The 14,271-nt window shown below is 55.6% G+C and overlaps 2 protein-coding genes across 2 annotated transcripts; both read left to right on the top strand.

Moving 5' to 3' along the window:
* Positions 1-5,680: 5,680 nt before the first annotated feature.
* On the top strand, positions 5,681-6,925 carry LOC132316965 (probable G-protein coupled receptor 19). Its single transcript, XM_059817110.1, has one exon. The coding sequence runs from the start codon at positions 5,681-5,683 to the stop codon at positions 6,923-6,925; it is 1,245 nt and encodes a 414-aa protein (XP_059673093.1).
* Positions 6,926-10,847: 3,922 nt separating this feature from the next.
* LOC132316967 (probable G-protein coupled receptor 19) lies at positions 10,848-12,092 on the top strand. The gene has a single exon (XM_059817112.1). The coding sequence runs from the start codon at positions 10,848-10,850 to the stop codon at positions 12,090-12,092; it is 1,245 nt and encodes a 414-aa protein (XP_059673095.1).
* The last annotated feature ends 2,179 nt before the right edge of the window (positions 12,093-14,271 follow it).

Genomic DNA, 14,271 nt, shown 5'->3' with positions numbered 1-14,271 from the left:
AGTATGGGGCTGTCTTTTGGATTTGGGCTGGAAACAATGATGATAAAGCAGGGATCTTTTAGTTACTGCTGAGCAGCGCTCACACAGAGTCAAGGCCTTTTCTGCCCCTCACACCGCCTCACACACAGTCAAGGCCTTTTCTGCCCCTCACACCACCTCACACACAGTCAAGGCCTTTTCTGCCCCTCACACCACCTCACACACAGTCAAGGCCTTTTCTGCCCCTCACACCGCCTCACACAGAGTTAAGGCCTTTTCTGCCCCTCACACCACCTCACACACAGTCAAGGCCTTTTCTGCCCCTCACACCACCTCACACACAGTTAAGGCCTTTTCTGCTCCTCACACCACCTCACACACAGTCAAGGCCATTTCTGCCCCTCACACCACCTCACACACAGTCAAGGCCTTTTCTGCCCCTCACACCACCTCACACAGAGTTAAGGCCTTTTCTGCCCCTCACACCGCCTCACACAGAGTTAAGGCCTTTTCTGCTCCTCACACCGCCTCACACACAGTCAAGGCCTTTTCTGCTCCTCACACCGCCTCACACACAGTCAAGGCCTTTTCTGCTCCTCACACCGCCTCACACACAGTCAAGGCCTTTTCTGCTCCTCACACCGCCTCACACACAGTCAAGGCCTTTTCTGCCCCTCACACCGCCTCACACACAGTCAAGGCATTTTCTCCCCCTCACACCGCCTCACACACAGTCAAGGCCTTTTCTGCCCCTCACACCGCCTCACACACAGTCAAGGCCTTTTCTGCTCCTCACACCGCCCCACCGGTGAGTGGGCTGGGCGGGCACGGGAAGTTGGGAGGGGACACAGCCGGGACAGATGACCCAAACACTGCTCGATACTGTGCAGCACCCTCAGGGAGAAGAGAGGGGAAATAAACCAGGCACTGTATCAGTCGCCCCTATAACTAAAAAGAAACAGTGGAAGCGGAAGCCAGCTCGTTTAGTAAGGGATGAAGAAGCTTCTCCTGAGAGGGAGAAAGAATCAGAAGAGGCAGCCTGTTCTGCAGCAGAGCAGCCACAAGAACAGGAGGAAGAAGAGACTGAGATAATCAATGAGACAGAAACCACCCGCCCCCTATCCCTAAGTGAGCTGCCAGATATGCGAAAAGATTTTAGCCGTCAACCAGGTGAGCTAATTCTCAGCTGGTTGCTTCGATGCTGGGATATTGGGGCCAGCAGTCAGGAATTAGAGGGTAAGGAAGCCCGGCAGCTGGGATGCCTTGTGAAGGATAAGGCCATTGACAAAGGGATTGGAAAAAAGGCAGGAGTCCTCAGTCTTTGGCAGCGACTCCTGTCAAGTGTGAAGGACATGTATCCCTCCAAGGAAGAACTCGCAAATTCTCGAAGGAAATGGACCAGCATTGAGGGGGGCATCCAGTATCTGAGGGAATTAGCCGTGTTGGAGGTGGTCTATAATGACCAGGCATGCAAAGACCCGGATGAAATCCGGGGCACACGGTCCGTGTGGCGAAAGTTTGTATGAAATGCAGCGATGTCATATGCCCACACCCTGGCGATAACGAACTGGACAGACATTGAGGCACCAACTATAGATGAACTGGCCAGGCAACTCCGAGAATACGAAGATAATCTTGCTCCCTCCATGTGTGCTTGTGTCTCGGCTGTGGACAGAGACAGACTGACCCCAAACTTGTTTGAGCAAGCTGAGAAGGGTACGAGGAAAATGGCCAGTACTTTATCTCTATACTGACTCATGGATGGTGGCAAATGCCCTGTGGGGGTGGCTACAGCAATGGAAGCAGAGCAACTGGCAGCGCAGAGGTAAGCCCATCTGGGCTGCTGAATTATGGCAAGATATTGCTGCTCGGGTAGAGAACCTGGTTGTAAAAGTACGTCACGTAGATGCTCACATACCCCAGAGTCGTGCCACTGAAGAACATCGAAACAATGAGCAGGTGGACCAGGCTGCTGGAATTGAAGTGGCTCAGGTGGATCTGGATTGGGAACATAAGGGGGAGCTATTTATAGCTCGATGGGCCCATGACACATCAGGACATTTAGGAAGGGATGCAACATACAAATGGGCTCGTGATCGAGGGGTGGACTTGACCATTGATGCCATTGCACAGGTTATCCAGGAATGTCAAACATGTGCCGTAATCAAACAAGCTAAGCGGCAAAAGCCTTTTTGGTAGAGAGGAGGATGGCTGAAATATCAATACGGGGAAGCCTGGCAGGTTGATTATATCCCACTACCATGAACCCGCCACGGGAAGCAGCATGTGCTTACGATGGTGGAAGCAACGGCTGGATGGTTGGAAACATACCCCGTGACCCATGCCACGGCCCAGAACACTATCTTGGGCCTTGAAAAGCAAGTTTTAGGGCGACACGGCACCCCTGGAAGAATTGAATCCGACAACGGGACTCATTTCCAAAACAATCTCATTAACACCTGGGCCAAGGAGCATGGCATTGACTGGGTGTATCACGTCCCCTTCCACGCACCAGCCTCCGGGAAAATTGAACGATACAACGCACTGTTAAAAACGACACTGAAAGCAACGGGTGCTGGGACATTCAAGCATTGGGAAACACATTTAGCAGAAGCCACTTGGCTAGTTAACACTAGACGCTCTGCCACTCGACCTGGCCCTGCCCAATCAAAACCCCTGCGCACTGTGGAAGGAGATAAGATCCCCGTAGTACGTATAAGGAACTTGCTGGGAAAAACAGTCTGGGTTATTCCTTCCTCAGGAAAAGGGGGTTGGTTTTGCTCAAGGACCTGGGTGCGCTTGGTGGGTAATGCAGAAGGATGGGGGAGTCCAGTGTGTACCTCAAGGTGATTTAATTCTGGGTGAAACTAATCCATAATTTGAGTTATGTGTTACAGGAATTACGATAGCAGGAACCACCTGAATTAATGGAGGACAAGCCTTACAAGAAGCAGTGCAAGTGCAGCAGTGACCTGACCTGAGCTAGCTGTGGTGCCCAGTAACTCCATGCAATACAACATCTCTCCTGTCCTGAGTGACCACCATAACAGATGGAGCCCAAAGTCATGGACTAAATGAACTCAATGGACATTTGTGGGCATTTTACAGATGTTTCACAGGGGTGGTCCATAGACTAAGGGAATGATATCTGTGTACTATAGCAAAGGATGGGAACGGTGATGGTAGGAAATGAGAACGTTTTGGATAGTGTGAGACCTGAGCATGACGTCAATGGTATGGAATAAGGGGTGGAGAATGTGCTGGTTTGGGCTGGGATAGGGTTAACTTTCTTCATAGCAGCTAGTATGGGGCTGTGGTTTGGATTTGGGCTGGAAACAATGTTGATAAAGCAGGGATGGTTTAGTTACTGCTGAGCAGGGCTCACACAGAGTCAAGGCCTTTTCTGCTCCTCACACCGCCCCACCGGTGAGTGGGCTGGGGTGGCACAAGAAGTTGGGAGGGGACACAGCCAGGACAGCTGACCCCAACTGGCCAAAGGGATATTCCATACCATATGACGTCATGCTCAGCGGTTTTTGCTCTACCTACTAAACTGTCTTTATCTCAGCCCACGAGTTTTCTCACTTTTACTCTTCTGATTCTCTCCCCCATCCCACCTGGGGGCAGTGAGCGAGTGGCTGTGTGGGGCTTAGTTGCCAGCTGGGCTTCAACCACGACGTCCTACCATGAGGATGAGGCAACAACACGGTTAGGTCCCAGGAGCTCTATTTCAGAGCTTGCTCAGAAGTACAGAGGTCACTCGAGCCTCCAGGCAGGTGAAAAGCACCGTCTCAAAAGCAGACGGATTATTGCCTGTGCCAGCAGGAGGGGCGGTGCTGTAGTCAGCAAGGAGCATCCACGTTGGACGACTGCTCGGTGCCGCTTTGGAGAGGTAAAGAGGGAGGGCCCCCAAGTTCAACTGCTACCCGTCTCTGGCAGTGAGCTTTTTGGCAGCGAACAGAGCCATAATCCCCTGCAAACCCAGCTCGAAGCTCTTTTTGTGCCTCGTGCTCAGCGATCTGGTGATGTTCACTACCTGGGCTCCGAGCCGTGAAGGCCAAGTTATCAGTGCCCAGGCAAGGCAATGCCTGCACAGGGGGTGGAAAGAAGGAGGCAGGACTGCAAGGGTCTGGCAAGGCACCAAGGGGACCGACTTGAGAGGCAAAGGAGAAAGGGGGGACTGTAAGCTGAGCCAGGCGCGTTTGAAAAGAGCAGGGGCAAGACTCATCTGGCAGCCCCCGCACCCCTGCAAACCCGCAGGTCATGTCAACAGAGGCGTCCTGAGGGCAGAAATTTGGCCCGCGCCAAGGCCAAGACAAGGCGACCGGGTCCCTGCCCGGAGCTGAGCAAGCTCTGAGCAAGCCCACAGCTGTGGGCAGAGGTTCCGTGTTCTGTGTTCTGTGTTCTGTGTTGGGGCCAGTTGCTCATGGCAACCCTTCAGTTGGCCCTTGGGTCGCCCACAGACCTGCAGAGCCTTCAGGCTGCTGGAGGACGGGCTCCGCTCGACAGCCGGCCTCCACAGGGTGAGCTCTGAAGAGTCAGACTTGCTGCTTGGGCGCTCCCTGACCAAGGTAAGGACATCGACCCTCTCCCCGGGTTTTCTCCGGAGCACAGAGAGGCAGCAGCAGCCGACGATGGCAGTCGCATCTAGTGACGGTTACACCGACACGACCCGAGGCTCCGCTGCTGGAAACCAAAAGGCTCCCCCCACCCCTCAGCTGCCTGAGGGCATTTACCTCCTCCCCACAGCTTGCCTTCTCAATCAAAACTCTGCCCTTGATCAAAAAGCCTTCTGCAGCTTTTGGGGGGAGGTTGTCGCGCCACCGGCTTCTCAGGGGGCCAACGGGAAATGCTACCCTTGATGGGGCAGGGAACTAAGGAGGCCAGGACGTGCGGGGACAGCGTTGACGGCCAGGGTAGACAATGTCCAGCTCTTGATGGCAATTTCCTCCCTGCGGAAGGGCTGAGGAGGATGCCGGGTGAGGAGCGCCCACCCGGCTTGGTGCCAGGCCTCCCGCTCTGATCCTCTTCCCTTTGCCTTTGCCTTCAAATGCAGACCTCACTTACCTTCCCAAGTTATGTCCAGAAACAAAAAGATGCAGGGCTCTTAGGGATATTAGCACCAATGGTGGTAATGACTGGGTGGGAGCAGGGCTTGCCTGCTTAGTCTCCTTAGCAATGAAGTTGTTACTGTCGTGGAAAATGGTGCTGCCCGTTCCACCTCTCGGGATAAGAAAAGCCTCCTTTGCCTATCCGCTTGACGGATTCCTCTCAAGTCAAGGGAGCGGGGACACTCTTGGTCTGGGTCTCTGCCATTTCCACGGACACCGTGAGGTGCGGCTCCTTGCTGGGGTCAGTGGGGCACAATCCGCTCGCTCGGTCTGCAGGTCGCCAGCACTGGCGAACCTGCGCCTCGGTCTGCTGCTGTGAAAGGGACAGATTTCTCTTTCAGAGGGCAGAAAGGCCGGTCCTAAGACAGTCAGAGGCAATTCATAAAAATCTGCATGAAACTGAATGGCCTCCGCTGGCCCAGGTAGGCTCACCGCATCTTTCGGACCATTTCCCTGAAATCGGCTCCTTTAAGCAGCCCCTGTACTACTTCAAGTTACCTTTCATTGCTCAGGGTAGGTTTGTCACACCTGCTTGTTAAATAGAGCCTTTTCTCTTCTCTCTTTGTGCAGCCTGAGCAAGAGACGTGGCCATGTTGGCCCACAGCATGGCTAACAGCAGCGCTCCTTTGGTTCTCCCTACCTTACTGCTCCTGCTGCAGAACAAGAGCTTCCCCGAAGCCTCCATCTCTCCGGCTGGCTACGAGATGGCGGAGTCACCCCCGGGACCCGGCTCAAGCAGGGACCACCCTGTCTTGCAGTATGAGCCGAGGCCGGGGGAAATTGCAGCAGCCGGCACCGTTTTGGGAGCGCTGTGGCTGATTTCCGTCTTTGGCAACTCTCTCGTTTGCTTAGTGATCCACAGGAGCAGGAGGACACAATCCACAACCAACTATTTTGTGGTCTCCATGGCTTGTGCAGACCTTCTCAGCAGCGTCGCGAGCGTGCCCTTCGTGCTGCTCCAGTTTGCCTACGGCAGGTGGGTGCTGGGGAACGTGATGTGCAAGCTGGTCAGGTACGTACAGTACCTCGCCCCTGGAGTCCAGATCTACGTGCTCCTCTCTATCTGCCTGGATCGATTCTACACAATCGTCTACCCCCTGACCTTCAAAGTGTCGAGGGAGAGAGCCAAGAAGATGATTCTGGCCTGCTGGCTCTTTGATGCTCTCTTGGCGTCACCGGCTTTCTTCTTCTACGGCTCCAACAGCGACGACCACTGCAACTTTTTCCTCCCTGATTCTTGGGAAGGAGCCATCTACGGTATCGTCCACCTCTGCGTGGTGTTCTTCGTCCCAGCCATCCTCATCATCCTCTTCTACTGGAAGGTCTTCAAGTACATTTGGAGGATAGGCACCGATGGTAGGGCTGTCAGGAGGACGACGAATATTGTCCCAAGAAGAAAAGTGAAAACCATCAAGATGTTCTTAATGCTAAACGTGGACTTTCTCCTGTCCTGGCTCCCTTTTTACGTGGCGCAGCTGTGGCACCCGCAGGAAACAGACTACAGAATGAGCTCCGTGGTTTTCCTGGCCGTCACCTGCATCTCTTTCAGTTCGTCAGCCTCTAAGCCCACCCTCTACTCCATCTATAATGCCAACTTCAGAAGAGGGCTGAAAGAAACATTTTGCATGTCCGCCATGAAATACTACAGAAGCAACGCCTACACCATCACCACCAGTTCCTGCATAGCCAAGAAAAATCACGTTGGCATCGCAGATGAAGCAGCTCCGACCAAACCTGTCACCAAGGACTCCATCTATGACGCTTTTAACAGGGAAGCAAAAGAAAAAAAGCTTGCCTGGCCTATTCAGTCCAATCCTCCAAATACATTTGTCTAGTTGGCTTCATAGCTTTGAAAAATTACAGTGTACCCCAGACCAAGGAGCTTTCTCTCCGTTTTGAAACAATGTAGAGTTAGGTATTTTTAAGAGAGCTTTTAGGGAAGAAAAAAAGATGTTTTGTTTTATTAAATGCGTTGATTTCGATGTGTCTGGTCTATTTCCTTTCCGTTACTGTCGGGAGTTTCCCGAAGATGTCGGGAGTTCCCCGATGCCAGGAGTTGACCGACGGTTCGCGGCTGAAGGAACGGATGCGTCCGACTCAATATGAGTGATAAAGCATAGTCCGCCTTTATTATTCAAGCAACACATATTTATACCGTTAGACCTAATACGCGCTTACTTGTTAGATCCTAATTGGCTGAGCCTAAAAGTTACTTTTGTTTATGTTCTTCTACTTGCAGTTTGAGCAGCTGTATAACTCCCTTCTACTTTGATCATAACTACTTGTTATCTACATCCCCGTTTCTCAAGGACGCCCAGTCCTTGCCACGTAGCCCTTATTTATTGCTTCGCTTGTAATTTTCCACAGGCCCGTCTTTGTCTCTCTCAGAACAAGCTCTGATCCATCAGCTGCACAGGACCACCCCAGGGGCCCGCATCCTGCCCTGCACAGGACCAACCCAGGGGCCCGCATCCTGCCTTCCCACACGTTACCTTCTGCTCTTTGGAGCTACTCTCCCCGAGTCACGAGCATCGCTTTTTCACCAAGCAGAAGAGCTCTTACGCTCTCTGCGTGTAGGGAAAAAGGGCAAGGAAAAACACAGCTTTGCTGAATCCCGGTACGTTGGCCACCACCTGTCAATGCATAAATCCACCCAAAGTCACCTCTGCTTCCTTTCCGTTTATCCCTAGGAACATTTTGCCCTGGGTTTTTCCTTCCTGTGCAGCCCCCACGGGTAAGATGCCCATGCGTGGGCAATGCTGGCACAGCTCTGAGCCCACTGACGGCCGTGGCAAAATTCCCACTGCCCCGCTAGGCTCAGCATCAGGCCAGCGCTGGACGCTTTTGCACCTTCGGCGTTGCGCCTCTCCAGAGCTCTCGGGGGCCAAAGCGCCTGAGCAAAGTCCTGCCCTTGCTCTTGCCCTCCCCGCCTCCTCGCAAGCTGCTTCTACGCCCAGCCTGCTGCCCACAGCCAGGCGCCGGGGCTGGGCACCACCTGCGAGAAGACCTGCTGATCAAAAGGGGCCACGGCTGTAGCAGGCACCCGGGCACTCGCCACCTCTTCAAGCGAGCGTGGCTCCTGGCCCCAGTCCCTTCCTCTCAGCTACGGCTCTGGCACCTGCTGCAAAGAGCGCTTTTTCCCAAACGGGAGCAGGAAAACCAGCTCCGCAGTCCCAGGCTCGCCTGACGGCATCCTCCACGGGTGCCTGTGCTAATAGGTCCCTGAGAGGCAGGCGTCCCAGAGGAGACAAGCTGGCAGGGAGCTGTGGCTGCAGGTGGAGCCGGCTCCTGCTGCTCTTTCTCTGCCGGCGCAGTGGGAAAACCACCCAACAGCACCCGACGGGGCTTGGGTGCTGGTGGGCAGGGGAACGGCACAGGCTGTGCCAGCCGGGGAACTGCGGGGAGAGGCGGGGGCTCCTCTGCACCCCCCCGCGCCCCGCCACGGCGACGTGCTCGTCAGAAACGGGCACCGGCGCCTGTGCGTGGGGGACACGGGCACCCACACACTGGCCCTGCAGAGGCTGACCTCGGGCTCCGCCGGCACGGGGCGCGAGGCTGCGGGGCAGGGGAGGGTGGTGGGAGGTGTTTGGCTGATAGGGCAGCTGGGCCAGCCCTACAGCCCAGCTCAGCAAGGGGGTCGGCACCTAGACCTTGTGGGCATGTACGCCCGGGCTCCACAAGCTGCCAGCAGTTCCTCTGGAGGCCACTTTGGCTTGCTCCAGTGGGGAGGGAGGTCTGCTCCTATCATGAGGATGAGGCAACAACACGGTTAGGTCCCAGGAGCTCTATTTCAGAGCTTGCTCAGAAGTACAGAGGTCACTCGAGCCTCCAGGCAGGTGAAAAGCACCGTCCAAAAGCAGACGGATTATTGCCTGTGCCAGCAGGAGGGGCGGTGCTGTAGTCAGCAACGAGCGTCCACGTTGGACGACTGCTCGGTGCCGCTTTGGAGAGGTAAAGAGGGAGGGCCCCCAAGTTCAACTGCTACCCGTCTCTGGCGGTGAGCTTTTTGGCAGCGAACAGAGCCATAATCCCCTGCAAACCCAGCTCGAAGCTCTTTTTGTGCCTCGTGCTCAGCGATCTGGTGACGTTCACTACCTGGGCTCCGAGCCGTGAAGGCCAAGTTATCAGTGCCCAGGCAAGGCAATGCCTGCACAGAGGGTGGAAAGAAGGAGGCAGGACTGCAAGGGTCTGGCAAGGCACCAAGGGGACCGACTTGAGAGGCAAAGGAGAAAGGGGGGACTGTAAGCTGAGCCAGGCGCGTTTGAAAAGAGCAGGGGCAAGACTCATCTGGCAGCCCCCGCACCCCTGCAAACCCGCAGGTCATGTCAACAGAGGCGTCCTGAGGGCAGAAATTTGGCCCGCGCCAAGGCCAAGACAAGGCGACCGGGTCCCTGCCCGGAGCTGAGCAAGCTCTGAGCAAGCCCACAGCTGTGGGCAGAGGTTCCGTGTTCTGTGTTCTGTGTTCTGTGTTGGGGCCAGTTGCTCATGGCAACCCTTCAGTTGGCCCTTGGGTCGCCCACAGACCTGCAGAGCCTTCAGGCTGCTGGAGGACGGGCTCCGCTCGACAGCCGGCCTCCACAGGGTGAGCTCTGAAGAGTCAGACTTGCTGCTTGGGCGCTCCCTGACCAAGGTAAGGACATCGACCCTCTCCCCGGGTTTTCTCTGGAGCACAGAGAGGCAGCAGCAGCCGACGGCAGTCGCATCTAGTGACGGTTACACCGACACGACCCGAGGCTCCGCTGCTGGAAACCAAAAGGCTCCCCCCACCCCTCAGCTGCCTGAGGGCATTTACCTCCTCCCCACAGCTTGCCTTCTCAATCAAAACTCTGCCCTTGATCAAAAAGCCTTCTGCAGCTTTTGGGGGGAGGTTGTCGCGCCACCGGCTTCTCAGGGGGCCAACGGGAAATGCTACCCTTGATTGGGCAGGGAACTAAGGAGGCCAGGACGTGCGGGGACAGCGTTGACGGCCAGGGTAGACAATGTCCAGCTCTTGATGGCAATTTCCTCCCTGCGGAAGGGCTGAGGAGGATGCCGGGTGAGGAGCGCCCACCCGGCTTGGTGCCAGGCCTCCCGCTCTGATCCTCTTCCCTTTGCCTTTGCCTTCAAATGCAGACCTCACTTACCTTCCCAAGTTATGTCCAGAAACAAAAAGATGCAGGGCTCTTAGGGATATTAGCACCAATGGTGGTAATGACTGGGTGGGAGCAGGGCTTGCCTGCTTAGTCTCCTTAGCAATGAAGTTGTTACTGTCGTGGAAAATGGTGCTGCCCGTTCCACCTCTCGGGATAAGAAAAGCCTCCTTTGCCTATCCGCTTGACGGATTCCTCTCAAGTCAAGGGAGCGGGGACACTCTTGGTCTGGGTCTCTGCCATTTCCACGGACACCGTGAGGTGCGGCTCCTTGCTGGGGTCAGTGGGGCACAATCCGCTCGCTCGGTCTGCAGGTCGCCAGCACTGGCGAACCTGCGCCTCGGTCTGCTGCTGTGAAAGGGACAGATTTCTCTTTCAGAGGGCAGAAAGGCCGGTCCTAAGACAGTCAGAGGCAATTCATAAAAATCTGCATGAAACTGAATGGCCTCCGCTGGCCCAGGTAGGCTCACCGCATCTTTCGGACCATTTCCCTGAAATCGGCTCCTTTAAGCAGCCCCTGTACTACTTCAAGTTACCTTTCATTGCTCAGGGTAGGTTTGTCACACCTGCTTGTTAAATAGAGCCTTTTCTCTTCTCTCTTTGTGCAGCCTGAGCAAGAGACGTGGCCATGTTGGCCCACAGCATGGCTAACAGCAGCGCTCCTTTGGTTCTCCCTACCTTACTGCTCCTGCTGCAGAACAAGAGCTTCCCCGAAGCCTCCATCTCTCCGGCTGGCTACGAGATGGCGGAGTCACCCCCGGGACCCGGCTCAAGCAGGGACCACCCTGTCTTGCAGTATGAGCCGAGGCCGGGGGAAATTGCAGCAGCCGGCACCGTTTTGGGAGCGCTGTGGCTGATTTCCGTCTTTGGCAACTCTCTCGTTTGCTTAGTGATCCACAGGAGCAGGAGGACACAATCCACAACCAACTATTTTGTGGTCTCCATGGCTTGTGCAGACCTTCTCAGCAGCGTCGCGAGCGTGCCCTTCGTGCTGCTCCAGTTTGCCTACGGCAGGTGGGTGCTGGGGAACGTGATGTGCAAGCTGGTCAGGTACGTACAGTACCTCGCCCCTGGAGTCCAGATCTACGTGCTCCTCTCTATCTGCCTGGACCGATTCTACACGATCGTCTACCCCCTGACCTTCAAAGTGTCGAGGGAGAGAGCCAAGAAGATGATTCTGGCCTGCTGGCTCTTTGATGCTCTCTTGGCGTCACCGGCTTTCTTCTTCTACGGCTCCAACAGCGACGACCACTGCAACTTTTTCCTCCCTGATTCTTGGGAAGGAGCCATCTACGGTATCGTCCACCTCTGCGTGGTGTTCTTCATCCCAGCCATCCTCATCATCCTCTTCTACTGGAAGGTCTTCAAGTACATTTGGAGGATAGGCACCGACGGTAGGGCTGTCAGGAGGACGACGAATATTGTCCCAAGAGCAAAAGTGAAAACCATCAAGATGTTCTTAATGCTAAACGTGGACTTTCTCCTGTCCTGGCTCCCTTTTTACGTGGCGCAGCTGTGGCACCCGCAGGAAACAGACTACAGAATGAGCTCCGTGGTTTTCCTGGCCATCACCTGCATCTCTTTCAGTTCGTCAGCCTCTAAGCCCACCCTCTACTCCATCTATAATGCCAACTTCAGAAGAGGGCTGAAAGAAACATTTTGCATGTCCGCCATGAAATACTACAGAAGCAACACCTACACCATCACCACCAGTTCCTGCATAGCCAAGAAAAATCACGTTGGCATCGCAGATGAAGCAGCTCCGGCCAAACCTGTCACCAAGGACTCCATCTATGACGCTTTTAACAGAGAAGCAAAAGAAAAAAAGCTTGCCTGGCCTATTCAGTCCAATCCTCCAAATACATTTGTCTAGTTGGCTTCATTGCTTTGAAAAATTACAGTGTACCCCAGACCAAGGAGCTTTCTCTCCGTTTTGAAACAATGTAGAGTTAGGTATTTTTGACACAGCTTTTAGGGAAGAAAAAAAGATGTTTTGTTTTATTAAATGCGTTGATTTCGATGTGTCTGGTCTATTTCCTTTCCGTTACCTTCTGCTCTTTGGAGCTACTCTTCCCGAGTCACGAGCATCGCTTTTTCACCAAGCAGAAGAGCTCTTACGCTCTCTGCGTGTAGGGAAAAAGGGCAAGGAAAAACACGGCTTTGCTGAATCCCGGTACGTTGGCCACCCCCTGTCAATGCATAAATCCACCCAAAGCCACCTCTGCTTCCTTTCCGTTTATCCCTAGGAACACTTTTGCCCTGGGTTTTTCCTTCCTGTGCAGCCCCCACGGGTAAGATGCCCATGCGTGGGCAATGCTGGCACAGCTCTGAGCCCACTGACGGCCCTGGCAAAATTCCCACTGCCCCGCTAGGCTCAGCATCAGGCCAGCACTGGACGCTTTTGCACCTTCGGCGTTGCGCCTCTCCAGAGCTCTCGGGGGCCAAAGCGCCTGAGCAAAGTCCTGCCCTTGCTCTTGCCCTCCCCGCCTCCTCGCAAGCTGCTTCTACGCCCAGCCTGCTGCCCGCAGCCAGGCGCCGGGGCTGGGCACCACCTGCGAGAAGACCTGCTGATCAAAAGGGGCCACGGCTGTAGCAGGCACCCGGGGACTCGCCACCTCTTCAAGCAAGCGTGGCTCCTGGCCCCAGTCCCCTCCTCTCAGCTACGGCTCTGGCACCTGCTGCAAAGAGCGCTTTTTCCCAAACGGGAGCAGGAAAACCAGCTCCGCAGTCCCAGGCTCGCCTGACGGCATCCTCCACGGGTGCCTGTGCTAATAGGTCCCTGAGAGGCAGGCGTCCCAGAGGAGACAAGCTGGCAGGGAGCTGTGGCTGCAGGTGGAGCCGGCTCCTGCTGCTCTTTCTCTGCCGGCGCAGTGGGAAAACCACCCAACAGGACCCGACGGGGCTTGGGTGCTGGTGGGCAGGGGAACGGCACAGGCTGTGCCGGCCGGGGAACCGCGGGGAGAGGCGGGGGCTCCTCTGCACCCCCCCGCGCCCCGCCACGGCGACGTGCTCGTCAGAAACGGGCACCGGCGCCTGTGCGTGGGGGACACGGGCACCCACACGCTGGCCCTGCAGAGGCTGACCTCGGGCTCCGCCAGCACGGGGCGCGAGGCTGCGGGGCAGGGAAGGGTGGTGGGAGGTGTTTGGCTGATAGGGCAGCTGGGCCAGCCCTACAGCCCAGCTCAGCAAGGGGGTCGGCACCTAGACCTTGTGGGCATGTACGCCCGGGCTCCACAAGCTGCCAGCAGTTCCTCTGGAGGCCACTTTGGCTTGCTCCAGTGGGGAGGGAGGTCTGCTCCTATGTGCAGGTTTTGGCTGGGATGGGGTTAACTTTCTTCAGAGCAGCTAGTATGGGGCTGTCTTTTGGATTTGGGCTGGAAACAATGATGATAAAGCAGGGATCTTTTAGTTACTGCTGAGCAGCGCTCACACAGAGTCAAGGCCTTTTCTGCCCCTCACACCACCTCACACACAGTCAAGGCCTTTTCTGCCCCTCACACCACCTCACACACAGTCAAGGCCTTTTCTGCCCCTCACACCACCTCACACACAGTCAAGGCCTTTTCTGCTCCTCACACCGCCTCACACAGAGTCAAGGCCTTTTCTGCCCCTCACACCGCCTCACACACAGTCAAGGCCTTTTCTGCTCCTCACACCGCCTCACACACAGTCAAGGCCTTTTCTGCCCCTCACACCGCCTCACACAGAGTCAAGGCCTTTTCTGCCCCTCACACCACCTCACACACAGTCAAGGCCTTTTCTGCCCCTCACACCGCCTCACACACAGTCAAGGCCTTTTCTGCTCCTCACACCGCCTCACACACAGTCAAGGCCTTTTCTGCTCCTGACACCGCCTCACACACAGTCAGGGCCTTTTCTGCTCCTCACACCGCCTCACACACAGTCAAGGCCTTTTCTGCTCCTCACACCGCCTCACACGGAGTCAAGGCCTTTTCTGCTCCTCACACCGCCTCACACGGAGTCAAGGCCTTTTCTGCTCCTCACACCGCCTCACACACAGTCAAGGCCTTTTCTGCTCCTCACACCGCCTC

Source organism: Gavia stellata, chromosome 4 (genome assembly GCF_030936135.1).
Source record: "Gavia stellata isolate bGavSte3 chromosome 4, bGavSte3.hap2, whole genome shotgun sequence".
Lineage (NCBI taxonomy): Eukaryota > Metazoa > Chordata > Aves > Gaviiformes > Gaviidae > Gavia > Gavia stellata.
The sequence above is the reverse complement of the archived record's forward strand: the minus strand, read 5'-3'. Positions and strand labels throughout refer to the sequence as shown.